This window comes from Musa acuminata, chromosome BXJ2-3 (genome assembly GCF_036884655.1).
Source record: "Musa acuminata AAA Group cultivar baxijiao chromosome BXJ2-3, Cavendish_Baxijiao_AAA, whole genome shotgun sequence".
Lineage (NCBI taxonomy): Eukaryota > Viridiplantae > Streptophyta > Magnoliopsida > Zingiberales > Musaceae > Musa > Musa acuminata.
Genome location: NC_088340.1, coordinates 4,396,911 through 4,423,808, shown reverse-complemented (window position 1 = coordinate 4,423,808; position 26,898 = coordinate 4,396,911). Strand labels below are relative to the sequence as shown.

Here is a 26,898-nt window from a genome sequence, read left to right as displayed (position 1 = left end):
CTACTTTTCCGAACCAGAAATGAGGTCATTCTACACCACAACTTGAGGAACTTTTGCATCTCACTTGAATCCTCTCTCTCTCTCTCTCTCTCTCACACACACACACACACACATCAGGGAACTCTCACTTTTCAGAAAAGGACTTGTGAGAAGTCATATTATTCCATACGCAATGAACATCCAAGAATGACAACTACTCATCGATCAACAGTCTCGCTTTGCAGATATGTATGTGATTCCGGTGGTACATGTGAGTACGTACATATGCGAGGAGTTTTGTGTAAGTAGGACAGATTACTGGCCAATTAATGCATGTGTTGCACTGATGGCGGACATATCTAATCCTATCCGTTTCCTACGCCACTGGTAGATAGCACCGCAAGTTTAGAAGGAAGCCATCACATGGGCTGCACTCCTTTCCGACTTGGGCCATTGCCGATGAGATAAGGAGGTGAATGAGTTCTTTCTCCAGTGAATGCCACCATTTGCTCTTCTGAGACTTCACCGACTTCTTCCTGTAGAAATTGTTACAAGGGTCTGCGCATGCAATTGCTTCGTCCAGTGGCTACGTACTCAGAGAACTTTCAGCAAGCTTTAGGTCTGGTTGAGAGTTCAGTCTCTCATGTCCATGACGATACATGTGTATGCAGTACATCTCCTTGGCATGGATGACATGTCAAAGCAGAAAGCAAGCATCAAAGCTAGTTTTCTGCCCTGTACTTTTTGGCCTACCTGGGAAAGCTCAGTGTGGGTGAGTAAAGGAGGAGAGAAGAAAGATACCTGTGAGCCATTGGAAATGGAGCAGTGTCCCTTGTCCCCTGGGATTGCATGATGACCAAAGAGTGATTTCAGAGACATCATCTCTGCAGCTTTCGTATCTCCTTTACCCTCTCCTCTGACAGGGAAAGCAAAGCCAGCAAGTCCCGGGCCTCTTTGACCCGCACCATCATCACACGTAACCTAAAGTCTAATCCCCATCATGCCATCGCCTCGATACTTACATGGAACTCAATAAAGGGTGCCATGGTACAAATCCCCAAGAGCTAGTCAATGAGTGCCCTCCAAAGCACAGCCAGCTTTGTCCATGACAAGGACTGCTGTGCACTGCCTTTCTTTCTTAATAATTTTCTTCTGTTCTCTTTCTTTGATGGAGAGAGAAAAAACATATGGATTTGTTGATTATGGTACAAAGAGTGGTAAAAGTTTCCAGTATGGATCTAATGTTAAGATCAGATGGACCATCTTCTTTATACTCTGCAAGAAATGGAGAGGTTGGTAGAGATGTGGGAGGAAGGAATGGCAGAGGAGTCTGGCCAATATATCACCGGTGGACTTACCCATCCTCTCTCTCTCTCTCTCTCTCTCTCTCTCTCTCTCTCTCTCTTCATATACAACACTGCTCCCTTGGCCATCCCATAACCTTCAGGAATCAATCTACATAAATCATCACACTGCAAGATTTCATAGAGGAGCCTGTGAAGCAAAATTTCCAGACAAGGGATTCCCACCCAAAGGCAGGCAAACCTGAGTTTTAGTATCTTCTGTCCCTTACATCTTGAGGAACATAGGTAGAGTTGTCTGTCTTAGATGGCAAACTCATGTAACGCTGATGTCAAAGAACCTTGATTACAGTGCCAACTATGTCTCTAAGTGTCTGCCACTTGTCTTGATATTTGCATCACACTTTGCACTAATAGCATTCAAAGCTCTACATTCAAATCTCAGTGCATGCATGCATGCAATAAATCATCAGCAAGACATGCACAGATTCAAGTGGTTAGATGTACATTTCATGCATGGGTGACTTACTGTTGCAGACTGATCCAAATTTTGGACAGTGCATTATTAAGTGTTTGGGAGACTATCATACAAGAAATGTGATAGGGTTACATTGCTAATTTTATCCAAATGCAGATGGAGCACCAGCAGTCCTCCACTTTCTCTCTCGTCTGTGGACATACCTTTAGTCACTTGTCCCTCTCATTCCTCCACATTCTGGTATGGGTCAAAGTTCTGCAGGAGTTCTGTGCTCTGAGACACCCACTATTTAATGCTGTCCAAGAATGGAGGAACTCAGTGGAAGGATTTGAGGTGTTCAAATGCATGTGTAGACTAATTTTACACTGTGGTAAAGCATTTAGAGGATGGAATCAGAAGGGTGAATAAGTTTCGGTCAATGCTGCTTCAAGCCACTGCTGCCAATTCCAACTTGTACACCGGTCACAGTCTTGGCCTCTAAAAGCTCCATGTACTCCCTCGATGAAAAGATAGTGTCACCCTTTCCCTGTCTTCTTGGCTCCTCATACAGGAGATAATATATCTTCCTATTGAAGTACAGAATCTTCATTTGGAGATCATTATTATGCCTTGACAACTCAGTATTGCTCTCATCCATGACAAAACCCTAGGTTGCAGATCATAATGCAGGCTGAGAGAGTAGGGTCCTGTGCATGGACAATCTAGGCTGACCTGGAGTCTGAGGAGTATTGCTGGTGCTGATAACAAGCTAACTATGCTGTACACTGTTTCTCTTTTGCCATGCCAGGCTCCTCTGAACTTTGATGGAGCCCTGGTTGTATCCTTCTCCCAATCAAATGCATGCCTTGAAGAAAAGTAAAAAAGAGGGAACAAAGGTGAGAAAGTGGTTGATGCTTGTGTTGGATTATTGACATAGAACTGATCAATGGCTGCAGTGTCATTGGATCCCATGGTGATGGTTACAACTCCAACCATCCTAAGCATTGATCTGAGGCTCCATTCTTGGATGCATGCCCAAAGTGGAACATAGTCAAATATTAGGAACTTCATTGTTCCCAGTAGATTTGATCTACTGTCGTTTGTTGATTAGACTAATCATGATTTTGGTTTTAGATGGTTATCATTGTATGGGTAATAAGGAGCAAGCCTTTTCCATGATTACATCTTCTTTTTTCTCTAGGCACTGAAAGGGACTTGCACATCATCACAAGGCTGGAATAAGCATCTCTGTTTGGTTGTAGGACATGTTATCAGCATCATGGTACACATCACTTCACCATGACACTGGAGCTTCCACCTTTACTCATTGTTGTGTCTAAAGATTGTGCAGCTTAGGTGGGATTTAGTGATTGACTAAGCAGAGATAGTCTTAAGACTGATTACATTCATTTGATATGCATTATTGTCATACTTCATGAGTTGTGGATTCTTTTCATAAGTTTTTTTTTATTTTTTAAAAATAAATTTTACTAAGCGTAATCGAAAAGTACTTCATTGCGAACCAAAAAAAATCTAGTTTCGAAGGCTAGTTTCGGATCGAGAAAATGACATGATTTGATTGTACGAGTATACATATCGACCAATTAATAATATTATTCTCCTCCTTAAAAACATGAAAGAATTTATATTTATCAAGACATAAAGTTAAGCCTATGGAGGAATATGCCACAATAAAAGGTGTCATTGTGTCCTTAATATGCAGTCTTATTATGTTAAGTAAAGGTACAAGATTCTTTCAATCAACAGTGTGGCCCTCTTCATGGCCAGCCTCTCCCAACTTCCACCTCAGCCAAGCCATTCCAGTTGACATTTTCCATCCATTGGCCTTTCTTAGTATCACCATCTTGTGTTGTGCTTAGAACCCACTGTCAACTCATGTCAACACACATGTTTTGGGTTTCATCCACCTCTTTACAGAGGGGACATCACATGGGTGGAAAAGAATTATGATGACATCCAAGGATGGATGGACCTCCCTGGGTTTCTCTCTTTCTCAGGCACTCTGATTGATGGATTCCTCACCAAGCAACAAGGAAGTGGAGTCCATGGTTTGGTGGCATGAGAAAGATGAAGTGAGATTTCCATAAGACAGCAAGTGAAGAAATGGCATCACATCACCAAATAGCAATCATGGAACAACTCTTTCAGGTTGTCAGGAGAGATGCAGGGAATGGGAGCCTCTAATGGGTGATGATGGCATATCAGGGGTTAGTGATGGATCTCCAATTATTGCTCACCCTCAGCATCTTTGATAGATTGTCAAGTGGACCAAGCAAGGATTTGATTCCCATCCATTTAACAGGTGGGGTGGTCTACAGCACAATGAGCCAATCTTAAGTTCTTGCTCTGATGCCAACAAATACATGAACACCTTGGAGAGGTGCAATTCCTAATCACATTAAAACCAACAAAATTATCCTTGTAAATGATCAATTTTCCTTTACAGATGGCACATAAAGGAAAGGAGCTCCTTGAACAGGACACCTGAAGAGGGGGGTGGGGGGGGGAGAAGAGGAGCACTAGATTCTCTATTTCATCAAAAGGTAGCCTGCAAAGTTAAATTGTTTCTCAAAGACTGATAATGATGATATTATGATATCTACAATTGATTCTTGTCTATGGCAGAGTGAACATAATTGCGTGAGAAGATTGGTGAGTGAATCAGTGTACCCACCAAACATGGTTTAAGGTAGATAATGATCTGAAGTGGAATATCTGAGTCCATAATTATGCAACACATGATCATTTTGTCTATAACATGAAGTTAGGGAACAACAACTGTCTCAACACACAAACAAAAGGTGAGTGTCTGAGCAGTATCACCATTAAGCTCCACTTCAGACTGATCCTTCACTGCACAAAACACCAGGTGTCCTATGAAGGACAATTATAAAGGAGAGACCTAACACCAAAAGAAAAGGTATCATCAAGCCAACCCATGTTGATCCTAACAGCAACAAGTCAGGAGGTGCTTTAATAAGAACAAAGTGGATTTGAACAGTTGGTACTGCATCACAGTTTGCTTTCTTGCATCGAATGATTGGCATTCGAGTATCTGAACAAGCTGAATTTAAGATTATGTGATAGTTGAAATGAAGGTTGAGTACTTCATATCATTGAGCATGCCAACAACATAGGCTACAGCAGGATGTAGCGACAACCTTGTTCATGAACAGGACTGGTGATGAAAGCTATCTAATTGTGGATTTGGTTCTGTTCATAACTACAAGCTTTATGCCATTTCTAAACAGACAATGAACGAGGACAGAGGAGTGAACTCCTCCCAAACTCACATGGGAGGCTCTCTGGAAGATGTTTACTGGTAACATTGCTTATGTCAGTCTACCATTCGATGGCACTTGTTCTCGGCACAGTCATGTCCAAGACAACCTCAGCTCAGTAAGCTTTGCTCGGTGGAAGCTCAAAACATGTAACAAGAGGTGGTGATGTTTTGGAAAAGACATCCTCAGCATGGCAGCTACACAGTACAGTGTTCTTCTCTGTGGAGCTATCAGAGTTGGCTTAGCTTTTATCTTTCAGCAACCTGTCAAGTTGGGACAACCGCATGTGCATTGAGTTTAGGCGTGTTGGATATCCTCATCACCCTTCAACATAACCTGGACATTTCAAGTACTAGACATGACCATTACTAAGGGAGATTCCAAGCACATGAAGGACATGGAGTGCAAAAGGGCAGATAACAACAGGGGCCTGGGACTAGTTGTATGTTCCAATGCCTGTGGAGGGGGTTATAAAGTATTTGATCTGGTAATTCTCGACACATAGCCAGAATATGGAAGAAGGCAAGCATTTTCATCTCTGTACAGGAAAGCAGATTGAGGTTTGGAGGAGTGAGCACAAGAAGATGTCAACATCAGACTTCCATCAAGTGTAGGAAGGAAGACTTGATGGAGCAGAAACACAGCCCAAGTGGTCCAGACCATGGAGATCTCCCCAAGCTGGCCATCATAGTTCCATTGTGATCAAGTTAGATGGATCATTGCAGCAGTCGAGAACACTATGGATCTTACTCAACTCTGTGCCTATTGCACACCTACCTGTATTGATTTCTTAGAATCTATGTTGTGTTCTCCAAACTCCCAGAGAACCTTAAACCACCTAGTCTAGCCCTCATTAGCTTCTGGCCCAGCTGAGAATTGCTCACCCGACAAAGTAGATATTAATTCATTTGATATTACGGAATTGTAGCCCACAAGAGATACTAATTGTTGAAACAGATCAATGCTAGGTGGACTCAGAACTGATAGATGTGGTGAACCAGGAAAAAGGAACATCTGAAGAACTGCTTCTCATTCAAATTGGATCTGAATACATTGCACAATAATTCTTTATTAAAGGATGCCTAATAAGTATCACTCAACATAACTCTTGACAGAGGCAGCTACAAAGAAGCAGAATCTCACTGTACCTATGATCAGAATGAAGCTCTTGATAGCAGGCATCTAGAAAAATACAACCTGTGTTGTCATGAAGATTTCAGATCCAGAAATCATGGTTCATGTATTCACATCATATATTCACCAGTGCAAGAAAACCAAGGCATTTTTTATGATGTTCCACTGTCTTCAACTTCAGTGTGCTTTTGACCATGTTTTTGAAGTTCTTTATCCACATGCTTGATTTCTAGATTTCCATAGCAGATGAAGTTTTAGGAGTCCATAAATGATGGATTATTCAGACCTCAAATCTGATTGTTCTTTTACTCAGCTGGTGATGGTTTCACATTCTATGTTGTGTCACTTTTTCCAATGATGTTTTTATTTAATCTTATTTATTTTTTAGAATAAAGCTGATGATATTTTGTTGTTTGTTAGATCTTTACAACAAGCTCTTAATTGTCTTTGCATTTGTCATTCTAGTCAAAATGGAATTAGGAATGACAAATTCTTTACACACATCTTCTTTGAAAGTAATATGTCAATGCCTTAATCTGATACATTAGTACTTTGATACTATTGCTTGAGCACTACTAATCAAGGTCTTATTCTTTCTAATCAAAAGAGATGCAGAGAAAGAGAATAAGGAAACAAAGATGATTCAGAATGGTGTTTATAAATCTTTCCAGTTCTAACTTATTGATTAGTTTATGAATAGTTGAGAGTTCTTCTTCTTCTTCCTTTTTACATTAATGATCAATATGGAAATTAAAGTAACCTCTATTAATTTGTTTTTGATTTTTTTTATTGATCATCTGGATAAGACAAAAAAAAGAACAATGTTTCCATGGCAGGCTTACCCTCTCATTACATTCCTAGAAGTGCAAAGTATTTTATATATTCTAAGCATCTTTTACCCTCACATTATCCAATAATAAACCTAACATAATATCATATTAACACACATATTATGTTAGTTAGAAGAGGATGACACCAAATGAGTAATTGGATTAGGAGTGAGTCTTAGGACAACAGTAAGATTATTCCTATAAGATCTTATCCATTTATCTTCTTTGGATCCCTCATTGATGAAAGTACGAGGATATCAATCTTATTGCTACAGTACAATAATCTAATCTAATGCAGGGTAATAGAATCTTTAGCACCAACAAACACACAAAATCCAGCTCAATAGAAGCAATTCCAAATCTATCTCTCAATCTATCAATCCATGTTGTCTTCATTATTCCCCTCGCAAGATGCCAAAATCTAAGCCAGCCAATGTGGTCTCCCCCCAAACATAATGACGCTTCCTGCAGTCCAATGCTTCTTCGTTCGCCTTCTCTTTTATTACTGCAACTCCTCCACTTGCATTTATAGCTCGCCATGTCGATCCCACCTCTCCCACTCTCCCCTCCCTCACTCTCCTTTTTATGACACTCACGTTTCACAATGCCTCTCTCTCTCTCTCTCTCTCTCTCTCTAACCATATTAACTCACGGGCCAGTGTTGAACCATGCCGAGAGAGACAAAGGAATGCAGAGTCTCCTCTGCCTGTGTACTCATCACAGGAAGTGAGATTGCAAATTGAAGGATGGAGACAGGGAGGAACAGTGTCTGTTTACGCCAGAAATGACCGAGCATTGAAAACTAGCTGGGAGAAGGGGTCGTAAGAGTCATGTGATCCACCTTCCCCATCCCCACAGTCCTAACAAAGCAGTAGCAGTAGCAGTAGCAGTAGCAGCAGCAGCAAGGCCTCAGCATCCCTTTGCTTCTCCTCTTTCCTCTCCTTCCAGTCTCCTTGGGTTATAAGCAAGGGAGAGATGTCATCTAGCGCTTCCAGGTTCATCAAGTGCGTCACCGTCGGGGACGGAGCTGTGGGCAAGACCTGCATGCTCATCTGCTACACCAGCAACAAGTTCCCAACCGTGATTCCTCGAGCCCTCCTTTCTTGGGATCTTCGCTTCGTTGCTTGGGTTTCTTGATTCATGATTTCCCTTCTGCAATCCTTCTTCTGTAGGACTACGTGCCCACTGTGTTCGATAACTTCAGCGCCAACGTGGTTGTCGACGGAACGACAGTGAATCTGGGCCTCTGGGATACTGCTGGTGACATGAATTCCCGATTGTCGCATGACCTTTGCTGCAATCTTGTTCTTGTCAGGCATGATTTGTTAGGTGTTTTTTGTAGGGCAAGAGGATTACAATCGACTGAGGCCACTGAGCTACCGAGGAGCAGATGTCTTCGTGCTGGCTTTCTCACTAGTGAGCCGAGCCAGCTATGAGAATGTTGTGAAAAAGGTGAAAGGTTTAGGAAGATGGATGTGTGGTTTTCAGGCTAATACTTCATTCCCCAATCTTTCCAGCTTCTAATTCTTGTGTTGATGATGTCCAGTGGATACCTGAGCTGCAGCATTATGCCCCTGGAGTCCCTTTGCTGTTGGTTGGTACCAAATTAGGTGAGTAGAGAAGCCTTTCTCTGTATCAGAGGATGCTTTTACTTCGATGTTACATCTGAACAATTCTTGATCATGACTTGTATGTGTTTGTTGGAGGCTGGGATTTGTGATGCTTGCTTAGACAGTAGACATGGTATTGTTAACGTTTTCTTTTTTGCGATCTTCGTGTCGCTAGCTGAAGCTAGTCATATGAATTCATGTACTGCTAGGATCAATAATGAGTCCAGAGCATATCAGTCTAGTAACAGATGTAATAGTGAATAATAATACAACAAACATAGCTGAATCATGGAGTATAGAATTTGATTACTCACAATTGAGTCTTTGTCTGCTTCATTTTTTGAACTTTATTATTGAGGCCCAATGAAATGGCTGAACACCTACCCAAGTCAGTCTAGAGAAGAAAGTGTTTCATACCATATTATCATTAAGCATAGAAGAGACATTAGGAATTAGAGCAAACTCTTTAAGTTATGATGGTTAAACCCGCACCAAGATGGGGGAAAGCTTGCAGTTCTCTTGACTAGGAAAGAATCTAGATAAAGAAGGAATACCCAAATACTCCAAGCCTAGTTATGGAAGGAATACCCAAATGAATTAGTTTTGTGAAAGCATTCTTTAGAAGAAAACACTGAAATGATAAGTTAGTAGGAAATCAGAATGTGTTGTGGGGATATTCTTCAGGGAGTACCCGAAACAAGGGGTCAATGCACCAACCTGGGTAAACGGATACATATATCACCAAAACCTCATCCATTAATATACTGGCTGATGCCACACATTTGCTCCTTTATTTCTTTTTTCCTGATGAAGGAATGATAATTTCATGTATCTCCAACAGTCAAACCAAAAAGAAAAATACTGGAGACATTTTGGCAAGACTTTGCTGTTTATGCATGTCTATGGTACCAATTTACATTTGTCTTGGTGCTTTCTGTTTCAACTACCAATAATATGAATTCTGCAGATCTTCGTGAAGATAAGCACTATTTGGCAGATCATCCTGGGATATTTCCTGTTACTACTGCACAGGTGCCATATGCATTTACCAATCATAAACCTAGTGTATTTCAAATTTATTCTGCTCCGTTGGCTGTGATTCTTGGTGACAGGGAGAGGAACTGAGAAAGAAGATTGGTGCTGCATATTACGTGGAGTGCAGTTCAAAAACCCAGCAGGTTAGTCTCAAAATTTTCTATTATAAATTCTTTGGCTAAGCGAAGAACAGTTCATCATGCAGTATTTATTTACCCATGTAATTTCATTTATTTTCTCAAGCTTGTTGTCAACATGCTCTTTCAAACACCTATCGAAACCTCTCCATCTGCAGAATGTCAAGGCAGTTTTTGATGCTGCCATCAAAGTAGTTATCCAGCCTCCTGCAAAACAAAAGGAGAAAAGGAAGAAAAAGTCCACATATGGTTGTTCGATTCTGTAAGTAAACATGTTCTATTAACCTCTAAGTGTATTATTCATACAAGTTATCATATATAATTTCTGCTGTTATTATTTGTTTTCAATATCACTGATGTTCCAATCCAAAAACTAACTCTTCTCTATCTAATATGGTATTTCTTTTTGCATGTGTAAGTTTTCAAGAATAAGTCAACCTGTTTGCATAATTTCCTTGTCATGCCAACCCCTCTTGTTGTATGGTTGAAATGTGATAGGACCAAATTTAGGACTTCTGAAATTTTCCTATGTTTGTTTAATTGTTCTTTTAGTCATGAACATCTTATCTGCAGTATCCAAAAGGTCCTCCAGTGTGAAAACCAGAGATGCTATCAATCCACTAAATGGGACCTGATAATTTGATAAAGATAACTGTGGGTTCTTTTGGAACCATTTAGGTACTATCTTTCCAATAATTAGACTTGAGTTTAAGCAACTAATAGTTGCGCATGACTTATCTCCCCTGATCAACCTAAGCTAAGTGAAAATTACAGTCGTCTTACTATAGTTTTCATTAGTATATTTACTTGGATATTGTCCCCAAGCTCAGAACTGAATATGGTACTCAAAAGTGGAGTAGTCTTTGAAACAGGGTTGCCATTTTTGGCTATAATGGAATGCAACATAAGGTTAATGTCAGGTGTCCAGAAAGTAATTATTAAACCTTTGGTCTTTTGCCAACAAGATATCAACAAGAACTAAGCTAGAAAGGAAGAGCTCTAATGAGAAGGGACATGAAAATTGGATTTTTTTTTTTTTTTCTCTTTTAATACTCTGATCAACCCGCTGCTCTTTTATCAAATGTATGCTGCTTTTCAGAAGGTTTCTCATCTATGAAATCTCTTTCACAAAATTAATTCAGAGCTTTTCTGTTTTTAATCACGGAGAGTATCTTAGTTATCCACGGCAACAATGTTGAGTTTGAGCTATCTTAAGCGAGTATTCTATAGTTTTTGGCTCAATCCAACTGCACATGTTGCATGCTATCTAAATTGTGCATGATGGTAGAAACAACCTCAAGTAAATCTTTAGGCAGTATCAAGTCTTTTTATTTTTATTTTTGGAGGAAATTACATTTAGCAACAATGATTTTTGCTGATACGAAAAAAAATGGATTAAGAAGCTACTTGCTGCTTGTATAAGTCCAGTAGCATACCGAAAGAGTTAAAAAGCATTGCATTCTCTCACAAACATTTGCACTAAGCCCAACTTATGCTGAAATTGCAGGAATATCTTATGTAGGATGAAGCTTTTGTGCAGCTTTAACTGAACCCTCTCCCGCCAAGAAATTATATATCCCATTTACCTGTTTTGCTCGTCTGACACGGACCAAGACTGCATTGGCTCTGAGTTTGGTAGTGTAAAAGGTCTTGCAAGTTGTAAATGTTTCATCTTGTAAGAACAATATTTATGCTTTTGTGTGGATAGAGCAGGTTTGTAAGTTGTGTTTCCTTGCTACTACCGACTTTGTTTCAATTGGGAACTTTAACAAAGACAATTGATGTACTCCAGATGTTAAACGTTCGATTTGAAACGCGAAGGTGACTTGATATCTTAAAGTGTGTATCATGAAGTAATCTGAACAGATTTGTATCAGTTTGGAAACACTGCTAGTATGGTGCTCTGTAAATACTCATTGTTGCCGTTGTTGGTCAGTAATCATGTTTGTGAAGCTAAAACTCAGATACTACCATCTAACTAGTTAGCTCTATCTTGAGCAATGCAGTGTACAAATGTTTTGTTTTCCTGTTGATGTGAATTTGCATCAAGGAATCTTTACAGGGTGTATGAAGACACAGAGAGAGCTTTTGAAGTGCTTTATGTGAAATCATATGGAAAGTCTTAAAAGTGCTACTTCCATGTGAAATCTTACTGGACCAGTACACAAATTGCATAAGCTTAGAAAGAAAGAAGACCACTTTTTAGGTCTCATTGTCCTTAAATTTAGTTGAATCTGGTTGATGAATTGTGATACAAAAAGAGAAGAATCACTATAGAAGGAAACATCCTAACTTCTCAAAGTCAAAAAGGTTTATATACTTTATACATTATTCTGTACTTTCACTACAAATTTCATAAACTCTTCCCTATAAAATTGACAAGATATAAATTCAGCAATATATGTATTACAATAAAATCAACAAGTCATAATGTCTCAATTATTTGGAATCAATCACATGCATCTTTGATCACTACTCAACTATGTACAAAATAATATTCTCACCTAAATTAATAATATTTTTAAACAACTTTTGAAGATTTTCATCTATTTCTTCTCATATCATTAAGACTAATTTCTGATTTTACATATTCATATTGCTTAAAGGATTCCCTCTTATTTTATCCATATCAAAGTTATTTCTAATTGTTTAGAAGATATTTTTTTTAATATTTGATGGTGATTTTGCATGTCTAACTTAATATTATAATTTCATTAATATATACATACATACATACATACATATTGTTGGCTTTAGATTTAGGATTTAACATATAAGTTTATGGTATCTAGAAATAATTAAATTTGTTGGTACAATTTCTTTGCAAAGTGGCAAATATTTGTTTTTAAGATGCTTAAATCTTGGTTTGCAACCAAGTCTATTCCCACCACCTTAATCCATTATTTTCTTAAACAATGTAGGAATCATTGTTGCTGCAAGTAATATGCTTCCATCTTTCTTTGTGACCAAGTAGAAGATGGAATATATCCCATCAGTAATCTTCAAGTCACCCTTTGACTTGGAAACCATTGCGCATACACACCCCCCCGCATGCATGCATGCATTTGAAGACCACAATATTCTCCTTCCTCTTCCTCTCTCTCATCATCATCAACAACAAGAACAGGAAGGACTCCATGGCTTGTCCTCCATCCACTCTTTCCCTCTCTCTTGATTCCACCCTCCAACCCTGCCTCTTCGCCCCCTCCGCTCCTTCAACGACCTTAGCCGGCACCACCACCTCCCTCCCCCCGGAGAAGCGCCAGCCTTCGATTTTCCGAAGTTTACTCGGCCGCTTCTCCTCCTCCTCGGCCACGCAACCCACCGCCTCCTCTCGCACCGACGCCCCCGACCAACCAGGCGCGGTCATCAACGACGAGGCGGTCCAGGTCCTCCGGGACTTCCGCGTCATCGTGGAGCTCGACCGCGGCGGCGTCCTGGAGATCCGCCCCGTAGAACCCGGGGAGATGGAGGCCACGGGGACGCTCCTCGCGGAGACCTTCTCCGAGTCCAGGCTCGTCCCCGTCCGGTACGCCCACCTCATCGCCTTCCTGGTAAAGCAGTACCTGGAGGAGCGGCGCGCCCTGGAACCGCACGTGGCGGTGCTCATCGGGTTCTACAAGGAGAGCGACGCCGAGGGACCAGCGCAGCTGGCGTGCACTGCCGAGATCTCGTTCGACGCTCGCGGAGCCAATGTCGCCCCGCCGACGCCCCACCCTCCCCCTGACTGCCCTTACATCTGCAACATGGCCGTCAGGAAGTCGCTGCGAAGGTACCAACTCTACTCTTCCTTGTTCCACAGGGCTTTTCATGGTAGGAACAACCTTTCAGGAGGAGGATTGGATGGCATCTTCTGGAGGCATGCGAGGAGCTGATAACGAGAATGAAGGCCAAAAGAGAAGTATACCTTCACTGCAGGGTGGTGGATAAGGGCCCCTTCGACATGTACAGGAAAGCGGGTTATGAGGTGTCGAAGACCGACAGCTACTTCATCTGGTTGAGTCTTCAACGACGCAAGCACTTGATGTGGAAAAAGCTGCCACCTCCATCAGATGACGACGCGGTCAATAAAACCTCTGCTTGCGACGACCATCCAATCTGATACCGCACCAGACTACGTACGATGTTGCGTTCTGGATCTAATGCCAAGAAGTGTGCTTTTGGAATGGTCACCGGGCCTTCATGGTGCGTGGAGGATAAGGTCGATGAACTTGTTGTTGTTGCGGTAAATTGGTAATAATGGCACCAAGGTCTTTGTGTTTGTTTAATTATTTGTCATGTATATACTACTCCAGGGTGCTTTTCTTTTTCTTTTCTTTTTGGGAATAACTGATGCACACACAACACATTAGAGATGTAATAACTCTGATGAAAAATTAGTTCTGAAACATTTGTTATGAAATGATACTTCATTCAACGTTAATGATGCTATAATGTTGATGCTTGAATACAGTGACACTATAAGCAAATTGAGGTATGAGGGAAAAAAGAGAAGCTAAAAATAAATAAATAAATAAAATCAATTGGATCAAAAGAGAGACTGATTACAGTCTACCTGAAACTTACAGAGAACAGAAATGGTAAGAGATCTTTCATGCAAATTATTCCTGTCGAATTGAAAAGATCACCACAGCAACTAAAGAGAATATATTTAAATCAAGAAAGATGCAATTACAGTCGGTTTTTAAAATACAATTGTATTCTGGCACATCATAACAAAGTTATGACAGCCAATTATTATTATTATTATTATTATTATTATTATTATTATTATTATTATATTTTTGGCACATCATTAAAGAATGAGACAGCAGAATCAAAATAATGGCAACTTTTACAGAACTAACAATGTGTGTTTCTACCACTCTTATTGGTCATCACTACTGTCAGCATCCTGTAAAGCTCTGCCAATGTTTCAAATGATGATTTCATAGCATCATCCTAAATGGGAGTATTATGTTATCTCAAAATCCTGGCTGCTTACATAATCATGTACCAAATGTAAATTTTTATCCCAAAGCCACAAGATCATGGCATTTTATGCCTTCCATAACATATGTTTGTCAGAATGAATAGCAAAAGAAGTTCAGCTTAAAGACAACTGTACCAACTTGGAAACTGCTCGTGTCGTATATTGTTGGGCATTCATCAAAGGATGGGAAAATAAAAAGATTACTGTAGTTTCATGCTCTCATTGAAACCAGGTAATCAAATTCGAATTTTATGATAAAGAATAGCACCATATCCATACAACAACAGTAGTCTCCTAGTCAAAAAAAAAAAAGGCTAACTACAATACATGATACAAATAAAACAGTGTATAATCTTAGCTATGATGTCAGATTAACATAAAATTAGTTCGGCATCAACAAAGTCATGTCTTCAGCAAATAACAAACACTCGAACAAATCAAAATCCACCTTTGTTCTTAAACTCAAAATGCAGCAAATTCTCAATCAACAGGCTGTCTTGGGGGGAAAAGTTAAACATGATTAATCACTACAAGAGTTGAAAACCACATAATCACAAACTGCTTCACATCTTCCCTAAGAAATAAAAGACCAACAATGTCAATCAATCAGGAAAACCAAACTTGTTACTTCGACACTGGGCACCATAGCCACTGAATTATTTATATCCGAGACAGGTTTAACTGAAAACTTCACAGAGCAAATACAAAACAGAAGTTAATGCAGGAGCAGCACAGACACAAACAGGGTTCCGAAGAAGCATATGAAGATGATAGACTGCAGGAACCACCGACAAGGAGAGATGATGACAAATGCCTTTGAAAGATCCAATGCACTCAGAATGGCATTAGAGAAAGAGATGACAAAAACAATATGCAATATCTAGATAACATCACCATATATTGAAGGCCCACCATATATATTTTCCATCAGAAAAGCAGCAAACTTACCTGAAAGCCTAAAACATGTCAAAAAAGCATCCTCTGAAAGCATGAAAAGTGTTTCAGAAGTGAATCATATCTCAACATTTACATGAGTTACAGCAAGGTTTGGTTGCCCTTAGAAAGTTTCCCACGTCATCCTCAAGGCAAACACTAGGATGTATGTGAGCTTTTGTGTGTGTATAACTTTAGTGAAAAAGCAATACAGAAAAGAAATTCCACATAAGCTTGTGCCTGCATGATAAAGCATAATTATGTATAATGAACACTCCAATTTTCACAGCCATAACAAAGACAATAAACTAGTGGCTCACCAGACTGAATCTACAGATAAGATGGGTTCTCCAACGGTCTCCTTACTTCCAAGAGAGTTGCTTAGCAGATCTGTCTGCATCCCAACTCCCTTCAGGCTCCTTCCTCTTTGAACCTACGCCTGGCAGAGTATATGTTCTTGCCTGTTCCTCCATGAAAACCTGGGAAGATGGAACTAAAAGTTGTCTTGATGCCGAAGGTAATCTCTCATCTTTTGCTTCCATATCTCCACTTCCTGGACCAGTATTCAGATCAAAGCCTTGTCTACTCCACTTCAGATTGTTGTCAGACACACTACTAGCACTACCTTCTGGAAAGCTTATGAGGTAAGGCCTTGGAAAATGAGATGAAACAGCACCAACAGGACCAACAAATGGTGAAGGAAAAGCAGGGTAGCAGGAACCGCCTACTGATGAAGAATCAACAAAAGGGGTCGAACCGCCAGAGAAAGAGGTTGAGGCAAGTGGAAAACTGTTAGGAAAGGGCAAGTTGGAACAAGAATATGCTGTAGCAGGAGAAAACGCCACAGCTGGAGATGATGAAAGTACAGGGCCCCTATAAATATCAGTACCAAGGTTGCCAACGCCAGTTACTGACCCCATAGTCCTCTGGAATCCTAGAGTTGCAACTACTGGATTAGATTGCTCACCTCTATCAGGCAAGAAAGATGGTATAGCAACAGCTGGATAAGAGTTAGGATGGAAATATGATGATACACATCCAAACTCAGAATTACTTGTTCTATGACCTGCAACAGGAGCAAAAAATGGAACATAGCTTGTGTTATTTGCTTGTTGGCCCCTTGGTATGGGTTCCACACCAACTTCACCAAGGCCTGGTCTGTCGTTCAGATCAAAGTTCCGAAGAACATTTGATTCTCCACCAGGTAATCCTTCAGATGCAGGACGGATGGGCAAAATAGACACCTCCAATCTATGGCTGGTGCTTGACAAGAACTGTCTATTTTCCATATCGTCATCAACTCTGTTTAAATCAAGATCAACTCCCCCAGCAGTTCTTGTAGGTGTGTCATGAGTACTAACAAATCCCACAGTTGAGACTGTAGCCTGAACAGAGTTCTGAGAGGCTGTTTCGTCAAGAATTCTCTCATCGGCTATATTCAAATCAATATCTAGCAAAAGACGGCCTTGCTTTCCCGTACCATGAGATGGTGGGTTATCTGAAACATTGGCTGGCATCTCCAGCACCTTTCGTGGTTCTGCTGGCCGAAATGCACTAGTGGCTGCTGATCCTTTCCATCCAGGCTCACCCTTAGTCTTCAACAAATTTTCAGGTGGAAAAAAGGGCCCTTTTGCTGGTGCCGCTACAGTAATTGAGGCAGGCAAACAATTTGACATGGGATTTGCAAAGGGAGATAGGCTAGATGAAGGAATTGCAGATGAACATACTATTGCAGCTGACACATCTGGCTGGCCTTGGTTCCCATCTTCCTCAGGAATGCCTTCATTCAAATCAAATTCGAGCTTATTGGAAACATCCTGCTCAGCAGGAACAGGCAACAAGCAGGGCTCTGCAGATGATGCAACCACCTCCATTCCATCTGCATCAAACCCAGATGTCCTGGAGGATTTTGCAAAATTCTCAATTTGTTTTGCTGTAGGAGTATGTGGGCCTTCTTGAATTGTTGATCCAATCGGATGACTCTCATGAACTTCTTTTGTATCTCCAACACTCTCTGCAATGACAAGAGAAGCAGCAGCTGATCCTATTGGTTCATCAATGCTAAAATGGGAAACCCTGCTTTGGTCCTTTGCTTCATGCCCCAACTCCAACTGATTGATTCCTGAGATATCAGAATTCCTAGTCTTAGACTCATCAGCAGCGTTAGGAGAGAGAGCACTTCCAACAGGCAGTGAGACAATGGCATCCACACTTTCATCTACAGCATCAAACGATGGAGGTTGCTGCTGGTCAGTTGAGCTAGCAACACCTAATGCTCCTTTTGCCACAGGAGTCGACATAGGCTCCCCAACAAGCGGCATCTCTGATTTTCTATCAGAAGTAGCGACATCCAGATCACATCTATCACCTATTTTAGTATCAGAAGTGCACATACTGCCATCTCCAATTTTCTTATGATAGCATTCAAAAGAATTGTTATCATTGATCGATGGACTCATCAAATTAGGCTTATCATCTGTACAGATGTCTGAAACCTGGCTACCAGTAAGTTGCTTGCCTTCAAGTGGAGAGGCTCCATCACTATCATGCTCCACAACTTGTCCATTTTTATGCACAGCAAAACATACATCAACTGTTTCTTCCCCAAGATTTACCTCTACTTTCATAGGAGAATCTAGACTTTTATGACCAATGCAGGAGATAGTAGATTGTGTCGTTGGGTCAATGGTTGATTTACTTTCCTGCTTTTGAATATCATTTCTTATGTTACCTGTGATGTTGGTCCCTTCTTGATGCAACAGATCCATAGCTAAAACAGAACCAACACTCTTTTCTTGTTTCTCATAGCCAGCATCAGTAGCTTCATCACATCGGACATTCCTCTGGACAATATCATCATCACTTAATAACCTCATTCTGGAATTATCATTACCAGTACATGGATCCCCCATTTCAGGTGACGTTCCAAGTGAATTAGTGGGTGAAATTAAGTCAGACTTGGAAATCACCCCAGTTGCCACAGTCGCAAGTAGATTCATCCCAGTATCATCTCCAACAACTAAAGGAGTGCTAGCTTCAGAGTACTTGGCACAGCTTTCTACCAAGGCATGAATAGAACTAAAAGAACTTGTCCTTGGTTCAGTCAAGCAAACCCCATTTTCATTCCCAGGTGATGAACAGGCAGTCCTAGTAGCATCTGCAACATTCCCAGTTTCCACAATATTTCTGCTGTGTTCTTCATCAAGAATAGCTGTTGGTGATCTCACACCTTCAGATCCAACAAGCCCTTCCTTGACATCATTGCCCTGCCATGACTCTGATTTAGCTTCTGAGGAAATATGAGAACAAGCAACATCACTCCGTCGTTTCACTCTCTGATCATTATGGTCCTGTTTATCTGAAATACCAGGAGACGACGATCTGCTGCCCATGACCAATGGGTCCTCAGAAGAGCATCCAGTGGTACTATGTCCAGGACTTCGACCAGGGTTAGGAAGCCTGACAATCAGCCTGCTGCTATTTCCATGATCACCAACAACTGTATCCAGTGGCTTTTCACATGTTGGTCCAGATTGTGATGCTTTTTCTGATGCCATAACTTTGTTGACAGAACCAGACCTACCAGGATGAGTTTCCTTCTGAATTCCTGATAAATTTGTTCCTAGAATCCCATTGCTTGACCTTCGGTTGTGAGATGAACCACCAGTTAGCTTGCTAGTATTCACCAATCCAGCTGTCGAACTCCTTGCTTCTTCCTTCCAGGAAGAAGCCATTATTTTTGCTTGATCACTAGAACAAGATTGGTGGTTGTTCTGAGACTGATTGGAACCACTGCTCTTCTCCTCTTTAACTGCTACAGCGATCGACTCTGAACCCCCATTACTAGAAGCTGTTTTGCCATGTGGATCCTTCGAACTGACTGCTACAGAAGCAGGAAAAACTGACTTCACAGTAGAATCTGATACTCCAGGCTTGCTAGACAAAGCTTTACATGCCGATGACCGAGCAACGGGCATTTTAGCAACAACCTCAGTTGATCCAGTGCGCTTATTTCCTGCATGACTAGCATCAGAACAACCTGGCTTGACTGGCCAGGAAACAGGCTGGCTAGATCCAACAGATTTTGCATCATCAATTTTTGACAATTCTGCACCAACCCGTTTCTTCCAAGTGTCAACAAGATTCCTAGCTTTCTTCTGGATCTCCAGGTTTTTATGATTGCGAAGATTATTCACCGACTTACCAATATTACAAGTCTGCAAAGCATTGAGGTTTACAGGCAACTTCTCAAGTGCATGAAGCAAGGACAAGAGGAAATCATCAACTATTTTGTCACTTTCCCTGGGACTACTACCATCACTGGTCTTTCCTTTGTGTACCTCCTGGAGCCAATCATCTAACACAGGCACTCCCTTGAGCTGCACAAACCTTCCAAGGCAATCATTTTTATCAGTGGCTGCAATGACATCTGCAAGCATTATCCGACAAGCCAAATCTATTTTTCTCTCACTTCTATCAAGATGCATGAGATCCACCAATTTTTCAACCCCTTCCATGCTTACAAGCCCACCCTTATCTGTTATTTTGGCAATTTCTGTCTTCATGTTGTCAGATATAGAGTTAACGGAATCACCATCATCAGATTTAGCAGAATGCTCTCGCTTGATGGGTTCTGTTACCTGGTCTCGCTTGACAGTCTCTGTGTCTTGATCTCCCTTGAGATGCTCCACAGCCTGATCACTTCTCAACCTTTTCTTTCCTTTGGTCTGCGAAGAGAAGGAGGTGCCACTATTTTGGATGCTATCTGAACCAGATTTTAACTGTTGTGTGCTTGCAGGAGCATTCAGAGATTTTGGTGACCGCCCACCTGATTGCACTGCTGCATGCATTTCTAGCCAAGTTTTGTTTAAAAGCTGATCCACTTCTTCCTGATGTTCCTGAGGAAGAACAACTGTAAAAGGTTGATACGTGCACAAATATAAATGACAGAATAAGAATGGTTTGTCCTAACACTACCATCAAATAGCAATTTTAACAAATATATTGAAAAACTCACATTGATATAATCCTTATCAGTCAACCACCACAAGCGCTTATTAGCAATATCATATACTCTCCTACAGACAAAAGATGGTATCCCTAATGGAAGCTCAACACCCTTCTGCAAAAATGCAACTTTACACGGATGGAGCAATGAAGCAGTAGGAATCACGTCCTTGTGGAAGGAGTAAAAGACTTCGTTTGGTGCAGCATCATGCAATATGCCTTTTGCAAGCTTAATGTCAGCAGGTCGGTAAAGCCAGTTAACACACAACTTAAGATGATCCTCTTTGCCTTTTGAAAACTGGCGAATTATTCCAATGAAAGGTGGAGCATTTCCAGCCTGAAAAAGTGCACAATCACCAACTCGAATTTGGCGTCCATCCTGTGACGAAAAAGAACTATTAGCCAGATGATATAAGAAAAGTAGAACAAAATGAAATAAACTCAGTGTCATGCAAAATGCAGAAGAACAGTAAATCAATGATACAAGGACTAAGTAGAACACTAAATAAAAGATACAAGGACTATCATTCTAAAAATTGGTGACCCAATCCATGAGACTTCCACCAATGCAGTGTTACCAGGGACTGAATTCTTTCCTACTTCCCACACCCTTCGAAGTTCAAACACAATATTTTGCTGTGCCAACCTCTATTAGCATGTTCAGCAAGTGGATCCTGCACCCTGTCATTCGAGACAGAACAGACTACTGCACCACGAATTTCAAGTTAACGGTGTCCCATTATTTGGAAACCAAGTAGTATTTCTCTTATGAAATCCTTTTCTCTTTTCTCACTCCTTCCCTCTATGCATAAATATATGGTGCACAAGGCACCAACTACGCATACACAAACACTCCTGAGGAATAAAAAATCCAGCCTGTTGGTAGGCAACTGAATGCTCTAGCCATCTGAGTACTTAGACGTGAGCATAAGGTTATATATCTTTAACACATAGGATCATATATATTTGAATTTTCAATATGTTTGGATAAAAAATCAACAAAATTGACCACAGAAGATAACAGATCCAGGGATTTACCTCAATCTGATGAAAGGGACGAATATTCTTGTTCTCTCATAATGGCCTCAATAATCCTGCTCAGTCCCATAATATTTTCACTCACCTGAAGAAGCCTTGATACATCCCTATTCAGATATTGAATTGAACCTTCGAAAGTGTCGAGATCCTCAAATTCAAAGAGTTGATTATCTGCAAACTTAACTGTCTTTTATCTCTGAAATACAAACCTAAGACTCTATCTAATTCGAACATCAGTTTAAGATCTTATTAGGTGTCTTCAAGGCCCATTGAGATGAGTTTGGGTTGCACCATAAGCTCATATCAATTTCATAATCTCTCAAATACTTAGTCATAAACAAATTATCCTAGCCGACATTGGTAAAAGCATTCAAATTGGGATATCTTCCTACCACAATCCCATCATTTTTCAAAGTCAATATATTATCTGTTATATTCAACAACAATGTAAAGAAAACTCTCAGCATAATGTGAATTATTCCAGCATTCCAAACCCTGGAAACTTTCAAAGAAAAAGGGCTTGCTACACATCCTGCCGAAACTCAATTACCCAAAGCAGCTGTGTGACTACAATGAGCCCACCAAAACGAATGAATATGATTGACAGCATATAGGACTTTTGTGTTAAATACTGCAACAAAATGAACATAAAGTCCAAATGTGCTGTTGGAAGCTTAACTGAAGCATGAACATCTTCTAAACCGTCAACAGAGATGGAAACACAAGCTTTTTTCAACCTCGTGAAAGTAAATAATTCTTTTATTGTTATGCTCGTTTACCCAATTGAGAGATTTCTAACAGAATAAAACGTTCTGCATCTGTAGGTGTTCCTAAATTTTCCATATCTTCTCACTGAATGGAGAAAATACATAAGCGACCTAGTGCAAAAGTTGTCAGAGTTCACAATCCATATTAAGTGTTCATCTTTAGTTGGAACCTAACAACCATAAATTTGATAGGAAAAAAAAAAAACATGACGTACGAACGAAACTTTCCCAGATATACAATGAAAAGGCAAGAAAATATCCAACCAACACAAAAACTACAATCGAACTGTCCACCGTCAATTCCAAGTTCTGATCTCCAAGATAAAAACTCAAGGAAGGAGGCACCTTTAAGAACGAATCCGAGGGGGTCTCTGATGATACCGGCGGCGGCCGAAGAGATAGGGTAGCAGATGCTGACGCTGCTATATCACCGGGCGGAGGAACCGGCCGCATATGCCGCCCCCGTTTCCACTCACCTTCCCTCCCATGCATAGCCTTGCATCTTTCCCAATTTGGATGCCTCCGATCCCTCCTCCGGCGCGAACCATCAATTCCCAATCGCTGCCGATTCCCGAATCACCGAACGAATCAAACCGCGCAAAAAAAGCCTCCAAACACTAGATCCAGGGGCGGAAGACCCCGATGGACGAGCTGGAGGAAACCCTAATTCCGCCCACCGCCCACAGACTGGCGATGGGAGACGATGGAAGGACAGATGGAAGGATGATGACGATGGCGATGGAGGGCGAAGGCAGCAATCGAACAGCGAAAGGGGATTGGAATCGCAAGGGTCGTAACCGGAAGATGGATTTTGGTTGGCTTTTTCTTCTCTTCTTGGCGGCCGTATGGGGAGGCAGAGAAATGGATTATATTTGCGAGACGAATGCAAGAGGGGTGAAAGGGAGAGCCGTTCTTGGTTTGGGTTGGTTCGGGTCGGTGAAACGGGAAAGGGAGAGAGTGAACCGGTCGCAGCACCTATGTTCCAGTCTAACACCCAACCCATCCAAGAGGCAATATTGGTCTGTCTAACGCAAACGGAGCCCACATAACTTCCCCAATGGAAGAAGCGTTCTGATCATTTTTTGTCTCGGACAAAACACGGGATTGGGATTGGTTTATATCGATGTAACAGGAAGAGTATACATGTAGTGTTTATGTACGTACTATGTATATGTACGTATGTAAATAGAAATCATACGTATTAATGGGCTTTATGGTTTCATCAACGGAGCTCTGCTTTGGGGAACCTGTGGAGAAGGAAGGAGGCACATGGAGGGAGGCGGCGGCGAGGAGCTTGCGGTGGGCTGCGTCCTATCCCTGAGAACAACTCTCGGGGACGAGATCGAAGGCCAAATCGTTGCCTACGACCGCCCCTCCAACATCCTCGTCATCCATATCCTTCTCGCACTCTTCGATCGAATCTTTTTCTTCTTCTTTTTGTTTGTTGCTTTCCCTGTCATCTTGATTCGTTGTCTTTGACCGATTCGACGATGCTCACAAGAAGGCAGTTCGAATGCGGGGGCTCGAAGGAACATTCGACTTCTGAAGGCCAACTACATCCAGGACTTCACGTATCTGAAGAAAGCGGAGGACCCCCTTGACCTCAACAAGTGCTACATCGATCTTGCCGGTCTCCAGGCCAGAGAAGAGGCTTCTTTGAGGTGTTGGTTCATTTTGTTTATTATCCAAGTTTTAGGTTTTGCTTCTGCGAATTTTCAGAAATAGATGAACTTTTGTGAGGAAATTAATTATAGAGATAGTCGATTCATGTGATAGTTGCATTAAAATTTGAAAGACGAAATTCTTGTGCAAGTTTCCTTTCGATAAATCAGACTAAGAAATGAACTTAGCAGAAAAACTTGAACTTTCCTTTTGTTTCCAATTCGATGGATTGTCTCTGATGTCTTCTATAGTAAAATGGTTTGTGAATGTACAGACAAGCAGAGATTGAAGCTGAGCGGATTGGTGTTGGGGTCACTAGCGAGGCTCAAAGTCTTTTTGATGCATTGTCTAAGACGTGAGAACAATTGTCCTACTTAAATTCTCTCTTTTAATTGACTTTATGCACTTAGAATAGTGAATGATGCATTCAGCTCCTCTTCTTCCAACCATAGCTCCATCTAAAAGTTTTGAAGCGGGTTTATCTCAGTTAAAACTATTGATTCTTCATTGTGTTCTATCCAGATGTGGGACATGTACCAGTTGTTCAATTTGTTAAGGATTGTATGCAAATTTACAGAAAGTATTGTGACTTTATTCAGGGCAATTTTGTAAACAGATTCTGATGGTAAAGGAATGAATCAAAGAGTAGAACCTGATCAGAGAAAAATAATCTTTGTGCTGTTACATTTGAATTGTGATCCCATCTTTGTTTTCTTCTATGATTGAAAGTTCTTTTGATTCAACTTGTGATTGGTATATTAATCAATTCACTGTTTGTCCAAGTGTGGACCATGTCAAGCAATATCATTTAACCCAATTTGTTTTTGTGCTGAAGTTACTTTGAGATGTATTGTCTTTAAGACATTTTCTTTCCTTATAAGTCCTTGTTGTGACACACTCCAGTTTCACATTTGATACTGAAATCATCTGCTTTGTTTCCCCATTTGACTAAATAGACAGTGATTTAGGAACTTGTTTTGATCAGACTTGACCTACGAATCTAGCCAAGGTTTTCTAGAAAATTCAGGCACGTAGTCTAAACATAGCCAAATTTCATGAAGTAATTAGGCTGTTGAGCATAAACCAAAAAACTTCTTCATTATTTCTGACTCATTCAACTCTGCTTTTGGCTTTTCAGATTTTATATTTCCAGTGTTTCCCTTAGTGACCTTGAACATACTATTGTTTGTTGGATTTTGCTATATTGTTTTACAAATGATGCAATCCTAAATGAATGATCTGATAAGATCATGTTTTGGAAAATTTTTGTTGCTAGAGAATTTGGTCATGTCATTTATTCTTCAGTTATGTTGTATCTCCCTGAAACTTGAACCTGGTAGAAGATTTGAAATATCTAGATAGGGGTTACAAGGGTGACAGTAGTTTTTGTGTCATTTCATGTATCCTGTAAAAGCATACATTCTCTCTCTTCATATATGTCATCTTCTCTGATTTCTTCGTCAGTGTGTTTTCTTATATATGAAATGTGTACACACAAACATGTCGCATAAAAGTATATTATAACCATACAAAATTTTGTTCATGTTTCCTTAGCCATTGAACAATGTGTACACTACTTGTTCTTACTGCTGTTGGAACAATTGTGTGGTGGTCATCGTAATATCTTCATACTTCATGTTAAGAATGTAACTACTATGAGCTGCATGATGTTTCTTAGGTAATTGATGGCTGATGTCAGTGTCATAGCCCTGGACTGATTAGTATATAGTTGCTTGTTATTATGTCTCAATTGCTGAATCTCAGAAACCACCGTGTGCAATTACAAGATTTTAAATATTGTGTTATACTATAATTTGTTAGCATTCTTCTAGGATCTCAAGAGGAACAATTTTCTATCGATATCTGATACATCTATAGTTGCATATTGGACATGAGCTTTGTGGTTTATTTCCATGTGGTCTTTAATTTTCCGGTCTCGCTATGCTAAATGAACTTCCAATATGTTAGGCTTCCTGTCCGCTGGGATAAGACTGTCATTGTTGTTATGAATGAAGTCCGTGTCAGCATCCCATATCTCCCGGAAAATGTTACTGGAGGAACGCCTGCTGCCAATGATCGGGTGAAGAAAGTGGTAACTACTTTTTGACTTATTTTTGAAATGTTCTAGTTTATGAAATATATTGTTACTTATGGTGGTAGTTCTCTTGTTTCTGTCTACCCACACAGCTTGAATTTGAGAGGAAAAGGCTGCAAGCTCGTGGTCCTGGCCAGTTCTGATCATTGTATATTATTATTGAGCTCAGGTGTATGAGTTAGTTTCTAAAGCCTTAGTTAAAGGATGTTATAGCAACCTTGTGTCTATGTTAACTTCACCTTGTATGAGCAACATTATAAGCATCTACAAATTGCTTCATCATGAAAAATTGAGTTGTACTAGCTTAATTTCAAATTCCCATCTTGAAGGATGTGCTTCCAGTAATGCTTGGTATTTAGCGAACGTAGAAATTTCATTGAATCAACTCTCTCCCCTGCCCTGAATGGGCTTCTAAAAGGGTCAAAGAAGTCTTCAATCCATCTTGACAGCATTTACCATGTGGCACAGATCATTTTCTATGAACTGAAGCATCCATTTTTTCCTTAATTTGGCAACTTGTCTGTTAAAACCGCATATGTTAAACCTTCTTTGGCAGAAATGATGCTATGGGTTGTGGAAGCTTGTTTTGTATGTGAACTTGTTGGACTTCAGATGGTGAACCATGCATTCATGACTCTT

The 26,898-nt window shown here is 40.5% G+C and overlaps 4 protein-coding genes across 8 annotated transcripts; 3 read left to right on the top strand and 1 right to left on the bottom strand.

Moving 5' to 3' along the window:
• Nucleotides 1-7,540: 7,540 nt before the first annotated feature.
• Nucleotides 7,541-11,615, top strand: LOC103977456 (rac-like GTP-binding protein 3). Of its 2 annotated transcripts, none has more exons than XR_001977240.2 (8): nt 7,541-8,083; nt 8,176-8,263; nt 8,346-8,455; nt 8,550-8,613; nt 9,581-9,645; nt 9,726-9,791; nt 9,892-10,047; nt 11,293-11,615. XR_001977240.2 is itself a non-coding variant. In XM_009392970.3 (8 exons), exons 1-8 carry the CDS (start codon nt 7,979-7,981, stop codon nt 11,333-11,335), a joined length of 645 nt encoding a protein of 214 aa, XP_009391245.1. In that variant the 5' UTR covers nt 7,546-7,978; the 3' UTR covers nt 11,336-11,615. The 2 variants fall into 2 exon arrangements, 1 of the variants encoding a protein (XP_009391245.1); XM_009392970.3 differs by having other exon boundaries at nt 7,546-8,083; nt 9,944-10,047.
• A 1,218-nt stretch (nt 11,616-12,833) lies between these two features.
• Nucleotides 12,834-14,020, top strand: LOC103977455 (GCN5-related N-acetyltransferase 5, chloroplastic-like). Its single transcript, XM_009392969.3, has 2 exons — nt 12,834-13,557; nt 13,617-14,020. Exons 1-2 carry the CDS (start codon nt 12,845-12,847, stop codon nt 13,885-13,887), a joined length of 984 nt encoding a protein of 327 aa, XP_009391244.3. The 5' UTR covers nt 12,834-12,844; the 3' UTR covers nt 13,888-14,020.
• A 1,719-nt stretch (nt 14,021-15,739) lies between these two features.
• On the bottom strand, nt 15,740-23,364 carry LOC103977454 (uncharacterized). Of its 3 annotated transcripts, XM_009392967.3 has the most exons (4): nt 22,848-23,364; nt 20,708-21,076; nt 16,011-20,588; nt 15,740-15,930 (listed from the first exon to the last, which is right to left on the bottom strand). In XM_009392967.3, the coding sequence occupies exons 1-3, from the start codon at nt 22,992-22,994 to the stop codon at nt 16,053-16,055; spliced, it is 5,052 nt and encodes a 1,683-aa protein (XP_009391242.2). In that variant the 5' UTR covers nt 22,995-23,364; the 3' UTR covers nt 15,740-15,930; nt 16,011-16,052. The 3 variants fall into 3 exon arrangements, with proteins under 3 accessions (XP_009391242.2, XP_009391241.2, XP_009391243.2); XM_009392966.3 differs by having other exon boundaries at nt 15,740-20,588; XM_009392968.3 differs by lacking the exon at nt 22,848-23,364 and having other exon boundaries at nt 15,740-20,602; nt 20,708-20,846.
• A 364-nt stretch (nt 23,365-23,728) lies between these two features.
• LOC103977453 (uncharacterized) lies at nt 23,729-26,604 on the top strand. 2 transcript variants are annotated; one of them, XM_018822726.2, is made up of 5 exons: nt 23,729-23,895; nt 23,992-24,163; nt 24,439-24,519; nt 26,133-26,256; nt 26,352-26,604. In XM_018822726.2, the coding sequence occupies exons 1-5, from the start codon at nt 23,772-23,774 to the stop codon at nt 26,400-26,402; spliced, it is 552 nt and encodes a 183-aa protein (XP_018678271.1). In that variant the 5' UTR covers nt 23,729-23,771; the 3' UTR covers nt 26,403-26,604. The 2 variants fall into 2 exon arrangements, with proteins under 2 accessions (XP_018678271.1, XP_064954511.1); XM_065098439.1 differs by having other exon boundaries at nt 23,731-23,896; nt 24,002-24,163.
• The last annotated feature ends 294 nt before the right edge of the window (nt 26,605-26,898 follow it).